We start from the raw sequence: 19,675 nt of genomic DNA, 5'->3' as shown, positions 1-19,675 counted from the left end.
GGTAGAGCTGTAGATGTAGTGTACATGGATTTCAGCAAGGCATTTGATAAGGTACCCCATGCAAGGCCTATTGAGAAAGGAAGGAGGCATGGGATCCAAGGGGACATTGCTTTGTGGATCCAGAACTAGCTTGCCCACAGGGGGAAAAGAGTAGCTGTAGACGAGTCATATTCTGCATGGAGGCTGGTGATCAGTGGATCCCTCAGGGATCTGTTCTGGGACCCCTTCATGATTTTTATAAATGACCTGGATGAGGAAGTGGAGGGATGGGTTAGTAAATTTGCTGATGACACAAAGGTTGGGGGTGCTGTGGATAGTGTGGAGGGCTGTCAGAGGTTAAGCGGGACATTGATAGGATGTAAAACTGGGCTGAGAAGTGGCAGACGGAGTTCAACCCAGATAAGTGTGAGTGGTTCATTTTGGTAGGTCAAATATGATGGCAGAATATAGTATTAATGGTAAGACTCTTAGCAGTGTGGCGGATCAGAGGGATCTTGGGGTCCGAGTCCGTAGGACACTCAAAGCTGCTACGTAGGTTGACTCTGTGGTTAAGAAGGCATACGGTGCATTGGCCTTCATCAATCATGGGGTTGTGTTTAAGACCTGAGAGGTAATGTTACAGCTATATAGGACCCTGGTCAGACCCCACTTGGAGTTCTGTGCTCAGTTCTAGTCACCTCATTATAGGAAGGATGTGGAAACTATAGAAAGGGTGCAGAGGAGATTTACATGGATGTTGTCTGGATTGGGGAGCATGCCTTATGAGAATAGGTTGAGTGAACTCAGCCTTTTCTCCTTGGAGAGACAAAGGATGAGAGGTGACCTGATAGAGGTGTACAAGATGCTGAGAGGCATTGATCGTGTGGAGTTTCAGAGGCTTTTTCCCGGGGCTGAAATGGCTAACACGAGAGGGCACAGTTTTAAGGTGCTTGGAAGTAGGTACAGAGGAGATGTGGAGTAAGTTTTTACGCAGGGATTGGTGAGTGCATGGAATGGACTGCCGGTGACGGTGGTGGAGGCGGATACAATAGTGTCTTTTAAGAAGCTCCTGGATAGGTACATGGTGCTTGGAAAAATACAGGGCTATGGGTAAGCCTAGGTAATTTCTAAAGTAAGTTCATGTTTGACATAGCTTTGTGAGCCGAAGGGCCTGTATTGTGCTGTAGCTTTGTAGCTTTTCTGTGTTTCTAAGATACAGGAGCAGAGTAGGGCCATTTGGCCCATCGAGTCTGCTCGGCCATTTCATCATTGCTGATCCATTCCCTCTCAGCCCCAGTCTCCTACCTTCTCCCCGTAATCCATCGTTTCCGGACCAATCGCGAATCTAGTAGGACGTAATAAAAAGTAAACAAGTAGTACAAAAAGTGAAGTCGTGTTCCTGGACCGTTCAGAAATTGGATGGCGGAGGGGAGAATGGCTGTTCCTGAAACGTTCCCGACTGTGCGCTGTCAGGCTCCTGTACCTCCTCTCTAATGGTGGCAATCGGAAACGGGCACATCCTGGGTGGTGGGAGTCTTTGATGACAGATGATGTATCACCTTTTGAAGCTTTCCTCATGCTGTGAGGCTAGTGTCCATATTGGCTGAGTTTACAACCCTCGTCAGCCTTTACTGATCCTGGACAACCAGTTAGAAGTACCTCATCTTCCAAACTACATATATACGATCAAAGTACAAAACTCCACCAACGTCCCAACCAACTGTTAACCATCACAGCAGCATCCGGATCTTCAGGAAGCAACGGAGATGCGCAGTCTATTGCAACAATATAAATTACATTTTCTCCCCCTCATTAGGACTAAAGCCTGGAACCGAGTACATTATCAACATTCGAGCTCTTCAGTACTCTCAACAGAGTGAACTGCTGACCGGGAGGAAGAGTACAGGTGAGGGGTTTCTTACAGCAAATAAGATGCGGGGCAAACCATTTCTCGCACCTCTTTGTCTTGTATGTGGGCCACTCGTTCAGCACAGTTTGACTTCACCCCGGCAAGGCGAGGTTTTATTGCAGCTTCTCACAGTTTAAAACGAGGATCTGTCATTTGTGGAGTTTATTCCCCTGAGGGCAAATTTACAAATGGTGCATAATAACCTCAGAGTTTGGATGGCAACGAAAGCCAGATGCTTGGACTTCAGAAACTGCTGGCTTTAATCAGGAAAACTTTTTGGCAGGTCTCGGTAAGTTCCAATTAAGCAATCCATGTTTCCGGCTGCCTTGATGAAAAGAATGTCTCGGCAGCAAGATCAGCTAGTTGACAAGACCGATTTTTAAGCTGCTGGTACCCGTTGGTGCAAACTGTTCTTGCGCTGTGGTGTGGTGTGGAAAACATAAGTCAGTGGAGTGTGGGGTGCACACGTGATTGTGTCCATGTGTGAACATGCATGTGTGGGTTTGTAGAATGTGCCTTTGTTGCAGGTGCACTAATGGACGTGTGTGTGTGCAGTACAGCAGTTTCCCTTCCAGGGTATACACCATTCTGACTTGGCATCTCCTTTCCCAACACCACTTTAGAATCGTAAGAAGTCCTCGCCTATCAAAATGGTGGGGGCACCTGTGTTCAATTCAAGAAGCTTCCCTTCTCAAAATGGTGGGGGCACCTGTGTTCAATTCAAGAAGCTTCCCTTCTCGCCTGGGACCCACAGAAGTGGCCAGTAATTGTTGGTCCCGGTAGTGACATTTCCTTCTTGGACTCGTTGAATGTGATGATGCCTTGCTGTCTTTCTAACACAGTATGCATGCCTGCACATTCTGAGATCTACGACCAAGTTGAAGTGCTTACAGCCCTTTCAGTCTTTTTTTTCTTAATCAGGTTGAGTATACTCCCGAGGCCAACTAAAGAACACAAGTCAGTTTCATTAATACTCCTCAATCGTGAAATATTTGGGTGTTAACTATCTGTCCCAAGCTCCACTGTCCATTGCCCTTGCAGAGCACAGATGTCTTTGCTGTGCTGTTGGACTCCAGTCTTCCCTACCCTTCACGAAGGTAGCTCTCCTGGCTCAGGCCTGGCAGTGCCAGAGTAACCTTCAAAACAGCTAGCTGCGCTCTTTGCTGGCTCCTGGCTGCTGATCGCCCGGTAAAGTTACCCTTGCTCTGATTTGCTGGTGGGGTGTGCTGAGCATTCTTGTCTTTCTCTCACCCTTTCAAGCAGTGAGTTTCAAATCCCTGTCGTCTTCAGGGTGAAAAAAGGTTCTCCATACCTGTCCTCTAATCCTTCGACCATTGACTTTAGATTTTTTTTGCATACTCTTCCCATTTACTCTGCTCCCTCACTGAATTGCTAAATGGTACCGGTGCGCCAGTGCAGGAATACATTTTTCAGCCGGCCACCTTGCCTGCAGGCTCTTACTTTGGCCAACCCGCACGCTAGCTCAGCCTGACCCCTGCCTCCTTATCGTGGGTGCTGGATAGCCCATGCTGCCCCCTAGTGCATGCTTTGTTCAGTACATGCAGACCATCTTTGCTTGTGTTTTTTTAACCCTGCTCTGCGCAGCCATCAAAAGCAATCGCTGCTTGCTAACCTGCACCATTCTTTTGCTTCAGAAGCTCTCTTCCCGCAGCTTGCCACTTCCCTGCCGCCTGAAAGACCCCAGCAGCCCGCGTCCTGGAGTGATCGCTTGCCCCTTGACTCGTCAAGGCTGCCCACAGATTCCAGTCCTGACAGGGGGCATGGTGTATCAGTTTCAGGATCGGGTCAGGGCCACTGGACCTACCCAGTGCCTGTCGGGGCGAGCGAACGTGACAGCCATAGGAGACCGCCCATCCATTTCAAGCCGATCAACACCACAGTGGACCACCGGGAAGGCGAGGATGTCAGTGAGACAGGGCACTATGTCATCACCCCCACCGTGCCCTCCCATCATGTAAAATTCGTGGAAGAGAGTGGGCGGCAGCCAGACCACGCCGGCAGCCATCCGCATGGAAGGGACGTCTTGCATACGTATACCATCTCCTGGAATCCGGTTGCCGATGCCATTGAGTACCTGGTCTCGTGTTACCCTGCCGACAGTGACAAGCTATTGCTTCAGGTAACAGCAGGCCTCCCGCTTAAACATTCACTTCACCATATTGCACGCACATCAGTGGGCCCTTCCTGCACCTGGAGAACGGGCAAATGTACCAGTGCTCAGGGTTGAGCTCAGATCAATGGAAGTGTGAGGGAGTAGGTGTACTGGCTTTGGGCCACAATACAGTCCTAGGGATCTGCAGCAAGATCCTATTCAAAATATCCTGTCCAGAAGTCCCAGGCCCTGTGTAGCTCACTGTGTCATCAAAAAGACCCACCCAGACACTAATTCTGTGGGTTCTGAGGAAACAGGGGCACACTAGCATACCCTTGGTCAGATAAAAACGAGAGCATGTCCTCGATGACTGGAAAACAAGGGAGGGTGAAAGTGCAGAGAACACTATCAAGCCAGGCAGCGTCTGGGGAGAGGAACACAATTAGTGTAATGTGATGGACTTTGTCAGAACTGGGAAAGGGGGAATAAATGGGGAAGCTTTAAGCAGCCGACAAGGGTGGGTATCCCCTTTGAACTACCCTCGATAGGACGAGGCCAGGGCAGCCGTGGTGATAAAGCTGTTATGTTTGCCTTCCAGGTGCGGGTACCAGGAACCGTATCTTATGCTGTGCTTCACGACCTGAAGCACGGGGAGCGGTACAATGTAGTGGTGGAAGCTCTGAATCACGACAGGAGAGAAACAATACTGGAGGAAACCATCACCGCCGATCAGCAATGTAAGTCTGAATTAAACTTTTGCAGCAACCTGGGGGCTTTTTCACCTCCCCCTTCAACAGCACCCTTCTCTATCCGTCATCAGTGGTGGTGAATCTCCTCACCTCCATTAGCAGTCCAGCCAATCAAACTGTCTCCATCTGGCTTGTCTGCCTCCCACCAGGATGGCCTGTGCTAGCCCATACTCGTTCCACATTCCGCTCCTACCTTGCTGAAACACTTCCCGCCACCTCTTGTCAGACATCTTCCCCTGTCTCCTATCCCCACCCCCGATGCCCGATGAAGCCGCATTCCGTTCAGAAGTGGTAGGGCATTGAAATAACCACCCCCTCCTCCCCAAACTCTTTCATGGATCTTCTTTCTCAAGTTGTGTTTGACCAGCGACACAAGATGTCCTCTGGCCTAGCCCTAGTGTCCAGGGGTAATGTGGACGAACTACAGGACCCTTTGGAAGTGCAGCATATCTCCACGTGGACTCTTTATGGGCTGAATGGTCACGTAAAACTCTGTAGCACAACGCCTTCTCCCACCTTCCCCCTCTTCCCCAGCGGTAGCAAATCCAAACCAAGCTCCCAGCTAATTCGCCCACAAAATCTCAGAGATAATCAGCACCAGAGACTCCGTAACCGACCAAGCTGGCAACTGCAGTGTGAGAGAAGCACAGGCCATCTACCTTGCCACAGGATGTTTGTGTTACAAGGGAGATCGGCTGGGTTGTGGGCTGTCGACCCTGACCACGTTCGGTAGTGCGACTGTGACCTGAAGGTAAATGTGGCTGGGCGAAGAGGGGCGTGTTTCGCTCATTGCGAATTCTGCTTTGATGCACCTGGATCTCCACCAGAAGGGCTGTCCAACAGAAGTGGGGAATAAAGTTGGGATTGAGAAGCTGAATGGTCATTTGGCCCCGTGTCACGTTCTGGCAGTGAAGGGAGGAGCGCTTTAACCTTTGCTGGAGTAATCACATTTCAGAGGGACACCAAAATCCCTCCCGTTGCCTTGGCAACTGAATGTGCAGCAAGGTGGTTGATGTCTGGTTGTCCTGCCTCAAGGTGCGCCAGGGCCACAGGTGCTGGGGCAGATTCACCAGTCCTGCAGGTCCATGATGGAATATAGAAGATAGAATATTACAGCACAGTACAGGCCCTTCAGCCCACAATGTTGTGCTGACCTTTCAACCTACTCCAAGATTAGTCTAACCCTTCTTCATCCATGTGCCTAAGAGTTCCTTAAATGCCCCTAATGTATCTGCCTCTACCACCACTCCTGACGGGGTGTTCCACACACCCACCATCCCCTGTAAACAAAATCCTACCTCTGACTTCTCCCCTGTACTTTACTCCAATCACCTTAAAGCTATGCCTACCAGTATTAGACATTTCCACCCTGGAAAAGTCTCTGGCCATCCACTTGATTTATCCGCCTTATCATCTTGTATGGGGTGTCTGGAGAGGGGTAGCACCTCTGGTGGGGGGGCCTGCCATGTCCTTTTTCAGGACAGCTCGTCCACCTGGCGCTCAGCTCTCACCTGTGGCTCCAAGTAGCTGTAGCACGCGCAGCGGCCACACCCCGGTAAACCGTCTTGGCAGACGGGCCAAACCAGGTGAGGGTAGCCAACGGGTCTTCGACCCTCGGTGAGGTAGGGGATCTGCTTGTCCCAGCATGTGAAGTCTGGCCCTGGCAGACTGAGCGGAGGAGACCGATTAATGGTCCAACGGTCAAGAAGGCAGGCCAGCAGGCATGGTGGAGCGCTAAGAGCACGACAAGGCACTTAGACGTCGTGGTCATCCACAGCAAGAGGTGGTGTCCTCTTTAAACTCACCCGGCAGAAGGCAAAGGCAAACCACTGCTGTAACCTGCCACGAACATGATTTCCCAATATGTCAGAGCGGCGTGGAGGAAAATCATCCACCAACTGGAAATTCTGCCAACTGGAAACAACAAATCATCTTGTACAGCGCTGTCAAATTGCCTCTAATCCTTCTTCGCTCTAAAAAGAAAAGCCATAGTGCACTTGGCCTATCCTCATAAAACTAGCTCTCTGATTCAGGCAGCATCTTGGGAAATCTCCCAGCACCCTCCATTATTGTGTGTGTATGTGTGTTGTGTGCGCGCGCCCACACGTTTAATCCAGGCCAGGTGAATTTGCTGTGTCCGGACCATGTGTGTCATATTGGAGTCTGGGCTCAGCTGCTCATCATGTGCACAAGCCTGGAGAGTGGAGTATTTAGCCGTGTCAGTCATGTTCACTGCTGCAGTTAGGCGTGGAGAGTAACAGCCTTAAGTCAATAACAAGCAGCCCATGGCATCTGAGAAAATTAACCATAGAACTAATATCCAGAGTTCACCTCAACTCAGCTTCTTAGTATTCGTTATTTATATAGTTTTTCATTTGCACTATTTGTCTTCTTTTGCACATTGTTTGTCAGTTTTTACTTATGAATAGTTTTTCTTTAATTCTATTGTATTTCTTTATTTTCCTATAAATGCTTACAAGGAAATGAATCTCAAGGTAGTATATGGTGACATATATGTACTTAGATACTAAGTATGTCTTGACTTTTAATTCAGTCTAGGATAGACCTAAAGAGAGAAGTGTACTGATGTGAAAGTTTACCCTTAACATTTAGAGTAAATATTCATGTATCGGATAATTCCACCCCCCCCCCCCAACCCCACTCACAAGGCAGAACCCTTCCTCTGCTGCCTCCAGGGAATTTACCACTCCTCTTTGAAAAATATTCTGCTTGTTAAAATTCCAGACATTCGTGTCTGCACCCGACCGTACATATACACTGGCAGGATTCTCTGTGGGTAGCCCACTTCCTTTTAGTGTTAAGATCCAGCAGTCCCACAAACGGCGGTGCCTGTGTGTACAGCCACTGTGCCCGGCTGGGTTTCAGCACAGTGTTGGCCAACCTATGAGGCAGCACCACAGACTGTGCTGGACTACCTACAGGACCGTCAGCTCCTACGTGAGAAGAGGGTCCTGGATGACCACTGAAAAGATTTGTGGTTGGCGAGTCACGGTTGGCAAGGGTTCGTGCCTGGCGAGTCACAGTTGGCAAGGGTTCGTGCCTGGCGAGTCACAGTTGGCAAGGGTTCGTGCCTGGCGAGTCACAGTTGGCAAGGGTTTGTGCCTGGCGAGTCACGGTTGGCAAGGGTTTGTGCCTGGCGAGTCACGGTTGGCAAGGGTTCGTGCCTGGCGAGTCACAGTTGGCAAGGGTTTGTGCCTGGCGAGTCACAGTTGGCAAGGGTTCGTGCCTGGCGAGTCACGGTTGGCAAGGGTTTGTGCCTGGCGAGTCACGGTTGGCAAGGGTTCATGCCTGGCGAGTCACAGTTGGCAAGGGTTCGTGCCTGGCGAGTCACAGTTGGCAAGGGTTTGTGCCTGGCGAGTCACAGTTGGCAAGGGTTTGTGCCTGGCGAGTCACGGTTGGCAAGGGTTTGTGCCTGGCGAGTCACGGTTGGCGAGCTGGTCCTGGTTAATTGATGCCATTCTTTGTATATCCTCCCTACAGCTCCCACCCAACCAGATCGGCTTGTCCCTTCACAGGAGTACTGCTATGACGCCATCACCAGGACCAACTACGCGGTTGGCGAGGAGTGGGAACGCATGTCTGAGACCGGATTCAAGCTGTGGTGCATATGCACAGGTTATGGAAACGGTTATTTCAAGTGTGACTCATCTAGTGAGTAGTCGGTGGTGCATTCTTCAAACCTCATTCCAGCTGCCTTTACCCTTCACCCGCACCTCCCTCAGCATGTTTGGGACAAGCAGATTTCTCTGGGAATAGCACGGAATGAAGCAAACCTAAACAGGCCAGAATGGTTGACAATCGCACGGGCAGTGCAAATTTTCAGAGGTGACCACTGGCACGTGACCTCAGTAGTCACGTGGATAGTGCCTTGTTTCCAGATCTCATTCAGACCAGTAAGTTGGAACACTGGCTGAGATACACGTGGAATGAGTTTTACTTAGCACATAGAATAGTTCATAACGGCCCACGATCCTGTTCGGATCTTTTAACTCAAGATCGATCTAACACTTCCCTCCCATGTAGTCTTCCATTCCTCTTTCATCCATGAGTCTATCTGAGTGTCTCTTAAATGTCCTATAATACCTTAAGACATAGAAGCAGAAATAGGTCAATCAACTCATCTAGTCTGTTCCCTATTTCAACATGGCTGATTAATTTTCCTCTCAACCTCATTCTCCTTCCTTCTCCATGTCATCTTTCGTGCTCTGACTAATAAGAACCTATCGGCCTCTGCCAATGACCTAGCCTCCACAGCCATCCCTGGCAACAAAATCCACAGATTCACCACCCTCTGGTTAAAGAAATTCCTCCTCAGCTCCATTCTGAATGGATGCCCCTCTGTTCTGAGGCTGTGCCCTCTGGTCCTAGACTCCACCACTATAGGAAATATCCTCTCCACACCCACTCTATCTAGGCTTTTCAATATTTGATAGGTTTCAAAGAGATTCCCCCGCCCTCATTCTTCTAAATTCCAGCAAATACAGACTCAGAGCCGTCAAACCCTCATACGGTAACCCTTTCATTTCCGGAATCATTCTTGTGAACCTCCTCTGAACCCTCTTCAATGTCAGTACATTCTTCCTTAGATAAGAGGCCCAAAACTGCTCATAATTCTCCAAGTGCAGTCTGACCAATGCCTTGTAAACCCTCAGAATTACAATCTTGCTCTTATATTCCAGTCTTATCAAAATAAATGCTAACATTGCATTTGCCTTCCTCACCACAGACTCAACCTGGTAAGTACAGTTAACCTTTAGGGAATAATGCGCAAGGACTCCTAAGTCCCTTTGCACATCTGGTTTTTGAATTTTCTCCCTATTTAGAATAGTCTACACTTTTATTCATTCTACCAATGTGCATGACCACACACTTCCCGACACTATAGCACTGTATTCCATCTGCCACTTCTTTGCCCATTCTCCTAATCTGTCCAAGTCCACTTTCAAATCTCTTACTGTCTCTTCTTTCAGTTAGTCCTGACGAAGGGTCCCGGCCTGAAACGTCGACTGTACCTCTTCCTATTGATGCTTCCTGGCCTGCTGCATTCCACCAGCATTTTGTGTGTGTTGCTTGAATTTCCAGCAATCTGCAGATTTTTTCGTGTTTGCGTATCCAAGTCCTTCCGTGGCCTCCCTGCTTCCGCAACATTACAGTGCCTTGTAGAAGGATTCAACTGCCAACCCTTTGTTCACATAAATGAGTATTAAACCAGGGATTTTGATCAGTTTAACTGAGAATTTTTATTTGTGTGTCATATGATCTGCTTTTCAAGTCGATCGTAAAAAAGAAAATTGTAAGGCATGAAAAACTAAAAATTTAAGAACAAAAATGTCAACAATTCAAAAGTATTCATCCACTTTGCTCCGTACTTAGTTGAACTTCCTCTCACAGCTATTACAGTCCCTTTGGATAAGTCTTTATTAGCTTTGCACAGTGTGATGGAGCAAGATTTGCCCTTATTGCAAAATTACTCAAGTCATGCCAGATTAGTTGGGGAGCAGTGGAGGACAGCAATCTTGAGGTCTTGCCAGAGATGTTTGATTGAAGGTCAGGACTCTTAACATCAATTTTTTAAAATTTGAAGCCACTCCATGGTTGCTCTGGCAATGTGCTTTGGGTCAACAGCCTACTGAAAGACGAACTTTAAGTTTTTTGGCAAAGGCTAGCAGGTTTTTATCCAGGACCTCTCTGTATTTAGCAGCATTAATTTTCCCATCAGTCCTGACCAGATTTCCAGTCCCTCCTGCTAAAAAGCATCCCGATAGCATGATGCTACCTCCACCATACTTTAACAGTAGGGTTGGTGTTCTCTGGGTGATTCGTAGTATTAGATTTACACCACACATACTCCTTAGTGTTAAAGGCCAAAAAGTTCCAGTTTAGTCTCAACCGACCACAAGACCTTCTTCCACATTTTTACAGTATCTTCCAAGTGACGCTTTGCAAAGCCGCTACAGGCAAGGATATGCTTATTTTCTTAGATAGGATTTTTTTCCTTACCACTCTTCCATAAATAACCTTTTAGTGCAAGGCCTTGGAGATTTTGGAGCCACAAACTTTATCTCCAGTTGCAGCCACTGACTTCTGCAGCCTCGCCCAGAATGATTGTTGGCGTCACAGGAGCCTCTCTTACAAGTGCCATTCTTCTCTAGCGACTAAGTTTAGAGGGGCTGTGGTTTCATATTTTTCCACTTTTTTTACGATGCACTGCACTGAGCTCCGAGGGATGTGCAGTGCCTTTGAGATGGTCTTGTACCCTTCCCTAGATTTGTGCTTCTCTATTACCATTTCCCTGACTTGTCTTGAATGCTCTTTTGTCTTTGTTTTGGTCTGGCCTATTGAAAATCTACCATACCTTACAGAGAAAGGGGGTATTTATTCAGGCGAGCCTCCAATTTTCTACACAAACAAATTGGGTGAGTTAGTAAGATAATATACAGTATTGCACCTGAGGAAAGTTAGCATAGTAACTACAAAGGAGATGAATACTTTTGCAGTCTCACAATCTTGGTTTTAATTTGTAGTAAATTGTTGACAGGTTTTGGAATTTTTCTTTTGATTTGTCATGATGCACGTTTTATCGATTAGCTCAAAAATCCTACTTTAATATATTTTATATTTAGAAAATGAGATAGTAAAATCTGAAAATAGTTGTGGGGGCTGAATACTTCTTCAAGGCACTACACTTGCCCCTCCACCTATCTTCATATCATCTGCAAACTTGGCCACAAAGCCATCAATTCTGTCATCCAAATTATTAACACATAACATAAAAAGAAATGGTCCCAATACTGACCCGTGTGGAATACCATTAGTTACTGGCACCTTATCAGAAAAGGCTTCCTTTATTCCCACTCTTTGCCTTCAGCCAATCAATGAATCCTCTATCCATGCTAGTATCTTTCCTGTACCACCATGGGATCTTACCTTGTTAAACAGCCTTATGTGCAGCACCTTGTCAAAGGCCTTCTGAAAATCCAAGTACACACATCCACCAATTCTCCTTTGTCTATCCTGCTTGTTATTTCCTCAAAGAATTCAAATTTGTCAAGCAAGATTTTCTCTTAAGGAAACCATGCTAAATTTGGCCTTTTTTTCAATCTTGTGCCTCCAAATACCCTGAGACCTCATCCTTGACAGTCAACTCCCAACACCTTCCCAATATTGATGTCAGGTTAACTACCTTATAGTTTCCTTCCTTCTGCCTCCCTCCCTTCTTGAAGAGTGGAGTGACATTTGCAATTTCCCATTCTACCTTCAGACCTTTCTGTTTCCCAAGCACCCTAGTGATAGCAACTGCAGTCACTTCTCGAACATCCAGCATACTGCTAGTGTCTTCCAGAAGACTTGCAAAATATCTATTCAGTTTGTCCACCATTTCCTTGTCCCCCATTAGAACCTCTGCAGCATAATTATCCATTGGACCTCTCGCCTCTCTCTTTATATCTGAAAATACTTTTTTGGTTTTCCCTTTGATATTATTGGCCAGCTTACCTTCATATTTCATCTTGTCCCTCCTTATGGCTTTATTAGTTGCCTTCTGTTGGCTTCCCAATCCTCTTAACTTCCCACTATTTTTGCTCTATTATATGCCCTCTCTTTTGCTTTTGTGTTGTCTTTGATTTCCTTTGACATGCGTGGTTGTGTCATCCTCTTTAGAGAACATCTGTGAGGCATATCTATCCTGTGCCTTCTGAATTGCTCCCAGAAACTTCAGCAATTGCTGTTCTGCTGTCATCCCTTCCAATCAACGTTGGCCAGCTCCTCACTCATGCATCTGTAATCCCCTTTACTTGTCTAATACTGATACACATCTGCTTTAGCTTCTCCCTCACAAACTGCAGGGTGAATCCTATCATATTAAGATCATTGTCTCCTAGGGGTTCCTTTGCCTTAAGCTCCGTGATCAGGTCTAGTTCATTATACAACACCCAGTCCCCAAGTGGGCTGAACCACAAGCTGCTCTAAAAACTCATCTTGTAGGCATTCTACAAATCCTCTCTCTGGGGATTCAGCACCAGCCTGATTTTCCCAATCTACCTGCCTATTGAAATCCCTCATCACTATCATTTCATTGCCCCTTTGACATGTCTTTTCCCTCTCATTATAATTTGTATCCCATATCATCGCTCCTGTTCTATCTTGCACTGCGACTTTGTGGGATGGATGAACATGGATCCCACGGTCCCTTCTACTGAGAATCCCGACAGTAGTTGGATACTCTGCCTTCAAATTCCACCTTCCAAAATCTATCTCTACACACTGTTCCAGAATGAACTCCAGCTGGAATTCAGGATACACGTGAACTACTTTGTCTCAAGTCTGAGGAAATGTATTGAAATGCATCTTAAAATATGTCACTTTATACAAGGGCAGTTACATGAGTCTGCTGACTTTTAGAATTTGTAAAATTTACCCGGGGTTTATGAAGGTTACACTGAACCTTTCCATACGAGTGATTTGCCTTGAACTGGGGTATTGTGTCGTCACTCCTGAGGAATAGAGAAAGTGCAGATTTAGTATGAACAATGAGCAGAGAAAGGGTGGGAGATGTACCAGAGCTGTTCTAGTCTGCCTGGCTTTAATGAATGGATGGTTTGCACTGGCAAGAGCCCCAAACCGATTCAAAAGCAAACTTAAGTCAACTGTGGTGGATATTTTTGTGATCCTGTATAATGGTACATTCAGCAATCAGGACATCAGAGGGAACTTGGCTAAGTTCATCGAAAAGATGGCATTACTACAAAAGAAAAGCAAGGGGAGTAGAACTAGTTTAATGACTGATGAGGATATTAAAACAGCCTCCCTTGAAGTTGTTCTGGTCAGACGGACTTTTTTTGTGCACCCATTATTGCACAGAGTACAATGGCCCATTCTAGGATTGAGCCCAGGGGACTTGGGGTGGCCAATTAGATATAACTGTCAGTACTGGTCTCTCTCCTACTCCACATTTTGTTCAAATGATGCATGAATATTCCTAAATTTGGTTGCTTTTGCTGATTAGGCAGTTATGAATGGCCTTGTGCAACTACCATGGCCACTGTCAGCTAGAAGACAAATGCAAAGTGGGAGTGAAGGGATGGTCTGCTAAAGGGGTACTGATTGTGGGTTGTTATTTCCTTGCGTTGGCTCATGTGATTAACCATTGCCTTCACAACCTCTCCTGTCCAGAATGGTGTCATGATGGTGGCAACAACTATAAAGTGGGTGAGAAATGGGATCGACGGAATGAAAATGGACAAATGGTCAGCTGCACTTGTCTGGGCAACAGGAAGGGAGAATATAAGTGTGAACCACGTAAGTTCTTGGACAAATGTTCTTGTTTCTGACTTCTATCGGATTCTCCTTGACCGTTAGGTTCAACCAGTAGCAGGAATCGTGTGCACCCATGGCAGATGTGGTCCCAGATGGCTTGGGCCACCCAGGTCAAAGTGTTGAGGGTTGGGGTGTCCAGTTCTACCTGTGCCATGATGGGAAACTGCTCAACATGGAGAAGCCCAGACAATAGCTGATCTGCACCGTTGAGATCAAAGCAAAGCATTATACTCCATACACCACAGGTGTAATGTTGCATGTACCTCGTGACCAAGGCTGAATTCTTACCCCCTGTGAGTGCACACATACCACAGGTGTCTCCCTCTGCCCACCACTTTCAACTTTGCCAGAGTCGATTCTGCCCCATGTTCACATTAAAAACTAAGCTGGAGCTGGCACTGAAACTTAGCCTGCCTTACTGACTCTATCTCCTTACAAATTGAGGAAGTCCTCCAAGCTACTGCACTAAACCCTCAGCACCAAACCCCACTCACACCAAGTTAGTCTCAGCAGGCTGTGGCTTTTCACGAGACCCTTGATACCCCGTCCCCCACAGCCTCCCAATAAGATTCTCATCTCTAATTCAGGAGAACCTTTAATCTAGCATACATCCTGAACTCTCTTGGATACGTGGCAGTGTCAAAATGTTGTGTTTGTTCATTACACAGATGAAGCATCATGTTACGATCAAGGGAACATGTACAACGTGGGCGAACAGTGGCAGAAGGAGTACCTGGGTGCCATTTGCTCATGCACCTGCTTAGGAGGACACCAGGTACTTTAGTTTGACATCTACACTTTCAAGTGATTACCATTCCGTTGCGATCAGCCTCCGTAGTTTGCCACAGTCTTCTCCCAATAACTGAAAGGGTCCAAGGTGAAATTCATTCGGACCCAACCTTGCCTGGTAATTTGTGTTTCAGAGGGGCAGAACAAAGGGGGCGATTCCCACTGGAAACATATATATATATATATATATAAAAGTTGAAGAATCGACCCCACTTACAATCCACAGCACTCTGTTCAAGTCCAACTTCAGCCCTGAGATGGAGCACACACAATCCAGGCTAAAAATGTGTTTAAGACCAAGTTGCTAAAAGTAAGGATGTAAAGGCTTCAACTAAATTCTGCACTCCTGTTTTCACTTGAAAAGATTCTCAGAAAAATACTTGTCTGATTAGGAGCATCGGGGATTGCCAAATGTGGTGCGATAGTCAGGAAACGGCAGAACTCTTGTGCAGTGCTGATCCCTGGCAGAAAGGCGGGTGGGGAGGGTTAGGGGCTGCTGTAGGGGAGGTCGAGCTGAAGCGTTGTTCCAACTTGAAAGAGAGAGCTTGCATTCCTATTGCGCCTTGGGACACCCAAAGAGGTTTTGTGCTGATGCAGTTCTTTTGGAATGCAGCTGCCCTTGTAATCTAGGGAACACAAGCAGCAAATAAGGTCATTCCTTGATTTAGAATCTATTTAAAGATTTTGCAATTATGCCTTTGTTTCATATTCTTAGTTATAATGGACGGTGTACCATTTCTGCATGTAGGGATAAGACTCTAAAAACCTTTTTACAAATTTCAGTAAATCCCTGGAAAACATTCCTTTTGCAAATGTAGAAATTACTGTTGATAATAGTTTTCACTTTTTGTGGAATTGTGCTTTTACACAAAGTTATTCCAAAATTACATTTTGACCACGTCCCCTAAATTACATTGGGAGCTGCATTCTGAATAAAACAGTATCAGCTGTAAATCCTGAGGTTGTGACAGGTGCTTAAGGGAATGCTGCTGTGAACTTGAAGGAAGCGGCGAACCCCACTGCAACACCCTTGTCTCCAACAGTCAGTACTGCAGAGAGCCCTGCATTTCACCATTGTTCACCACGCATGGGAATGCATGATCTGAACAAGCAGGGAATATGAGCATTCTGTGGGAGTATCTTTCACCCTGCTGTCCACACCCTACCCTGGGTCTATGCTGTAATTCTCAGCCATGCAGCAGCTGTGGACAAGTCCTACAACGCTAGAATGCGCCTGTAGCAGTGGGAACAGTGGCACACCCAGGATAAGCTTTTGGAGGCCAGGATTGACACCGAGCAGTTAATGATTCCAAGTTCACTCTCTTCAAACGCTGAATGTTGTTGCTTTTGTGAACTAGTGTCTACTAGCTCTGAAACTTCCCACTGCTTGCTTTCTGCAACATTCAGAAGTGCAAGGGGGAAGAGATGAGGACATTCACCTGTGCCAGGAGGGTGTGATTAAGGTAGTGAAAGCGATGAATGCTCCCGCTTGGACTCTCTGAACCTCACCCTTTCTCCTGGCCTTCTGCCCCATTGGTCAATGGTCTCGGGACCAGGTGTCACACTCGATTTAAAACAAGCACCCTGAGACGTCTGAAGTATCATTTGCTGCTCTCACACACGTCTTTACTTCCAGGGCTGGCGCTGTGACAACTGCCGAAGGCCCACACTTGACACGACGGGAGATGGACGCAATTTCGCCAAGCCAACTACCAACAGGCCAAGGGTGAGTACAGCTCAGAGGGCAGAAGTCTCAGAATGTTACAGTGCAGAAGCAGGCCCTTTGGCCCATCTAGTCCATGCCAAACCATTAATCTGTCTGGTCTATTAACCTGCATCCAGACCATACACCCCCATCCATGTACCCATTCAAGTTTCTCTGAAATGTTGAAACTAAACCTGAATCTACCACTCTGTTGGAAGCTTGTTTAATACTCGGTAAATAAGTTATTCCTCACGTTTCCCCTTTCATCCCTTAACCCATAATCTTTAAGTCTTACCTAGCCGCAGCAGAAAAACCCTATCTATACCTCTCATCAAATATCTCCTCATTCTCCTGTGCTCCAAGGAAGAAAGTCCCACAGTACTTAATGTTTCTCTGTAACTCAGATCCTCAAGTCTTAGCAACATCCTTGTAAATTTTCTGTGCACTCTTTCAATCTTATTTTTATATTTCTTGTAGGTAGGTGACCAGAACTGCCCACAGTACTGCCAATTTAGGCCTCACCAATGTCTTCTACAACTTGTCCTGCAGGGCACAATGCTGAGGGCTTTAGTGAGCTGCTCACACCACAGGTAGTTGGAGGGTGCAGGATTCCCTTTGTGGCCATTTTGCAGATACGATTGTTGGGGAAGACTTTAAGATTGCGTAGTCACGGGCAAGACTCTAGGATGGCGTGTTACTTTCCTGGGGTCAGAGTCAGATAGATGGCTGAGCCTTGCAGGCCATTCTGAAAGGGGAGGATAGGCAGCCAGATGTCACTGTTGTCACTAATGAACAGTGTAGGGCTATTCGTGTGACTACTCTCCTCGGCAACAGCTATCACTCTCTGGGTTCTGCTGGGGTTGGGGATGCCCTTTAGCGAGACAGCAGTAACAGCCACACCTGTGACTGCACTCTCTTCTGTTAAGTGAGCCTCAGCGATAGAGGACTCACTACCTAAAGGGACAGACAGGAGATTCTGTGCCTGCAGACAAGGCACCAGGATGGTGTGTAACCCCATGGCTGTCAGGGTCTGAGCAGTTGCAGGCTGCCCCTCCCATTCTCATCGTGCACATTGGTACAAATGACGTGGGTAGAAAGAGGACAAGGTCGAGGTCCCGCTGAGTGAGTATAGGACAGAGGGTGGTGATTCCCTTCCCGTGCTGCCTGCTAGTGGGGCAGATGGAAGGTGGACCAGGTGGACGCGTGGCTGAGGAGGAGCTGATATGGGGGTAGGTTCTTGAATCATTGAGATCTCTTCAGGGGGACAAGATGATATGTACAGGAGGGTTGGGTTGCATCTGAACTAGATGGGTGCCAATACCCTTGGAGGGAAGTTTCCTGGTGTTCTCAGGAGTGTGTGGGGAGGAGGGGTGGTGGCCCAAGTAGTTGAAAAATTGGGGGTAAATACTGCCGTCAGTGACCAGGGCTAAGCACAAGCAAATGGGATTTGTATGGGCATCTTGGTAAAAACTTATCATACACCATATTCAAGAGTTAGGCATCAGACCAGATCTTCTAGACTACTGGATATTACTACACCTAAAACATCTTTATGTTACTCACTAGTTAACAAATCTAACATGAACCTAGCGAGTTTAAAAGGACCAGGAAAGATGTACTCTGGACCCTGGCTCCACCTACCAACCCACCCACATTCTAACCCCAGCTGTTCCAGACCTCTGCTTTGTCCAAAGTCCATACCCTCGGCTTGTAGTTGGCTAATGTCAAGACGATCAGATGCTGGGCTATCAGTTTTACTGTAATTAGTGCAAGTGGTACGGCACTTGAACCATATTGGACGGGGGCACAGAGGTTATTTTCTTGTATTTTTCTATAATCACCTATATACATGCAATTTTCAGTGGTTTCCCTTAAATACAACTTATTTGTTTTCAGTATCTGGTGTCACACCACTTGAATTTGACTGTTTTATAGGTTGATTGTTGAACTGGAATTTTGTTCTCTAGTCTGAGAACGAGATAACCACAACTGCTTTTCCCTTTCTTTTCTTTTGTTCTCAGCTCCTCATTCTTGTTTGTTTTCCACTCTTATAACATTTAACAAAAACTACCATAAGCAACAAGTTCTATGCCTCGTTCTTGTCTTCCAAAGAACCGTTGGATTGTGAAAGTATTAGCATCTAACAATCACTTTGTATGAAATATTTTTCTTTTGTCCTAGTTGAATTCTTCCTTGTTAAAAATTGCAATTTGTTTAATTTTGACTTCAGTGTGAATGCAGCAGTAAGAACACGTTTCCTTACTTGTGCACGAGACAATAATTTAAACACTGAAGAGTGCCAGCCAGTTTCTAACCATGTGTTTTCATTCTTTCTCCCCACTACTCAGTATGTGCATTGCCCAGTGGAATGCGGTGGCCCAAGGGATGTTCTGGCCGACTCCCAGGGCCCGGAGTGAGACGGCAGATGGTGAGAGCAGAGCTGTAGGCTTTGGACATGAGCTGCCAGGCTGTGTTCCGAGCCCACCCATCTACACTCTCCCAGCTTTCGCACTCGCAACCTCTCCGCTTCCTCCAACCTGTCCCGCCACAGCCTTACTGCCACATCAGCGAGTGAACAGCAGCAGGAGCCAACGGCAACCAGAGACCTCGTGAAGAAATTACAAGTTGGCCTATAACCTGCGACTACAATGAAAAAAATCCATCCAGCAACCCACTAAAGAGACCGGGCCTTTATAAGCTACACATGGATTGCTAATAAATACACTGCCTTCTCTTCAAATACCACAGGACTGTCCCTTCCCCAAGTGTCAAGTGATCAAAGTTGTAATTGTATAACTGAACCAGCTGTTATTTATCAGTATTTCCCCCCCTCCCCACCCCACCTCACCTCAATGCAGTGTTGTTACTTTCTTTACTCTTATACTTTTGAATAATCAAGGATACAACTGCTGCCGGAAGAATTTAATTCTTTGCTCGTATATTTTCTGGGATCAGTGACTGTTTTTATAAGTGACTGCTTTTCTGACAATGGAGAGATGAACCTTGTTTTAATAAAACTTTTAAACACCACTGACAGCAGTGTGGTCTTTCTCGGAGCTAAGGCGGCAAATTCAGAGTAACCGGTGAAGGGTAAT

General features: G+C 46.6%; 1 protein-coding gene across 2 annotated transcripts in view; it reads left to right on the top strand.

Moving 5' to 3' along the window:
* Positions 1-19,610, top strand: part of LOC134348354 (fibronectin-like) — a 97,149-nt gene extending 77,539 nt beyond the window's left edge. For both annotated transcript variants that reach the window (XM_063051580.1, XM_063051579.1), the window contains 8 exons: positions 1,796-1,885; positions 3,682-4,028; positions 4,600-4,738; positions 8,252-8,422; positions 13,943-14,068; positions 14,755-14,861; positions 16,512-16,601; positions 18,929-19,610. In XM_063051580.1, the coding sequence (XP_062907650.1) occupies positions 1,796-1,885; positions 3,682-4,028; positions 4,600-4,738; positions 8,252-8,422; positions 13,943-14,068; positions 14,755-14,861; positions 16,512-16,601; positions 18,929-18,997 (1,139 nt within the window). In that variant the 3' untranslated portion in view covers positions 18,998-19,610. The remainder of the gene's footprint in view (positions 1-1,795; positions 1,886-3,681; positions 4,029-4,599; positions 4,739-8,251; positions 8,423-13,942; positions 14,069-14,754; positions 14,862-16,511; positions 16,602-18,928) is intronic.
* Positions 19,611-19,675: the final 65 nt, after the last annotated feature.

Source organism: Mobula hypostoma, chromosome 6 (genome assembly GCF_963921235.1).
Source record: "Mobula hypostoma chromosome 6, sMobHyp1.1, whole genome shotgun sequence".
Taxonomy (NCBI): domain Eukaryota; kingdom Metazoa; phylum Chordata; class Chondrichthyes; order Myliobatiformes; family Myliobatidae; genus Mobula; species Mobula hypostoma.
The sequence above is the reverse complement of the archived record's forward strand: the minus strand, read 5'-3'. Positions and strand labels throughout refer to the sequence as shown.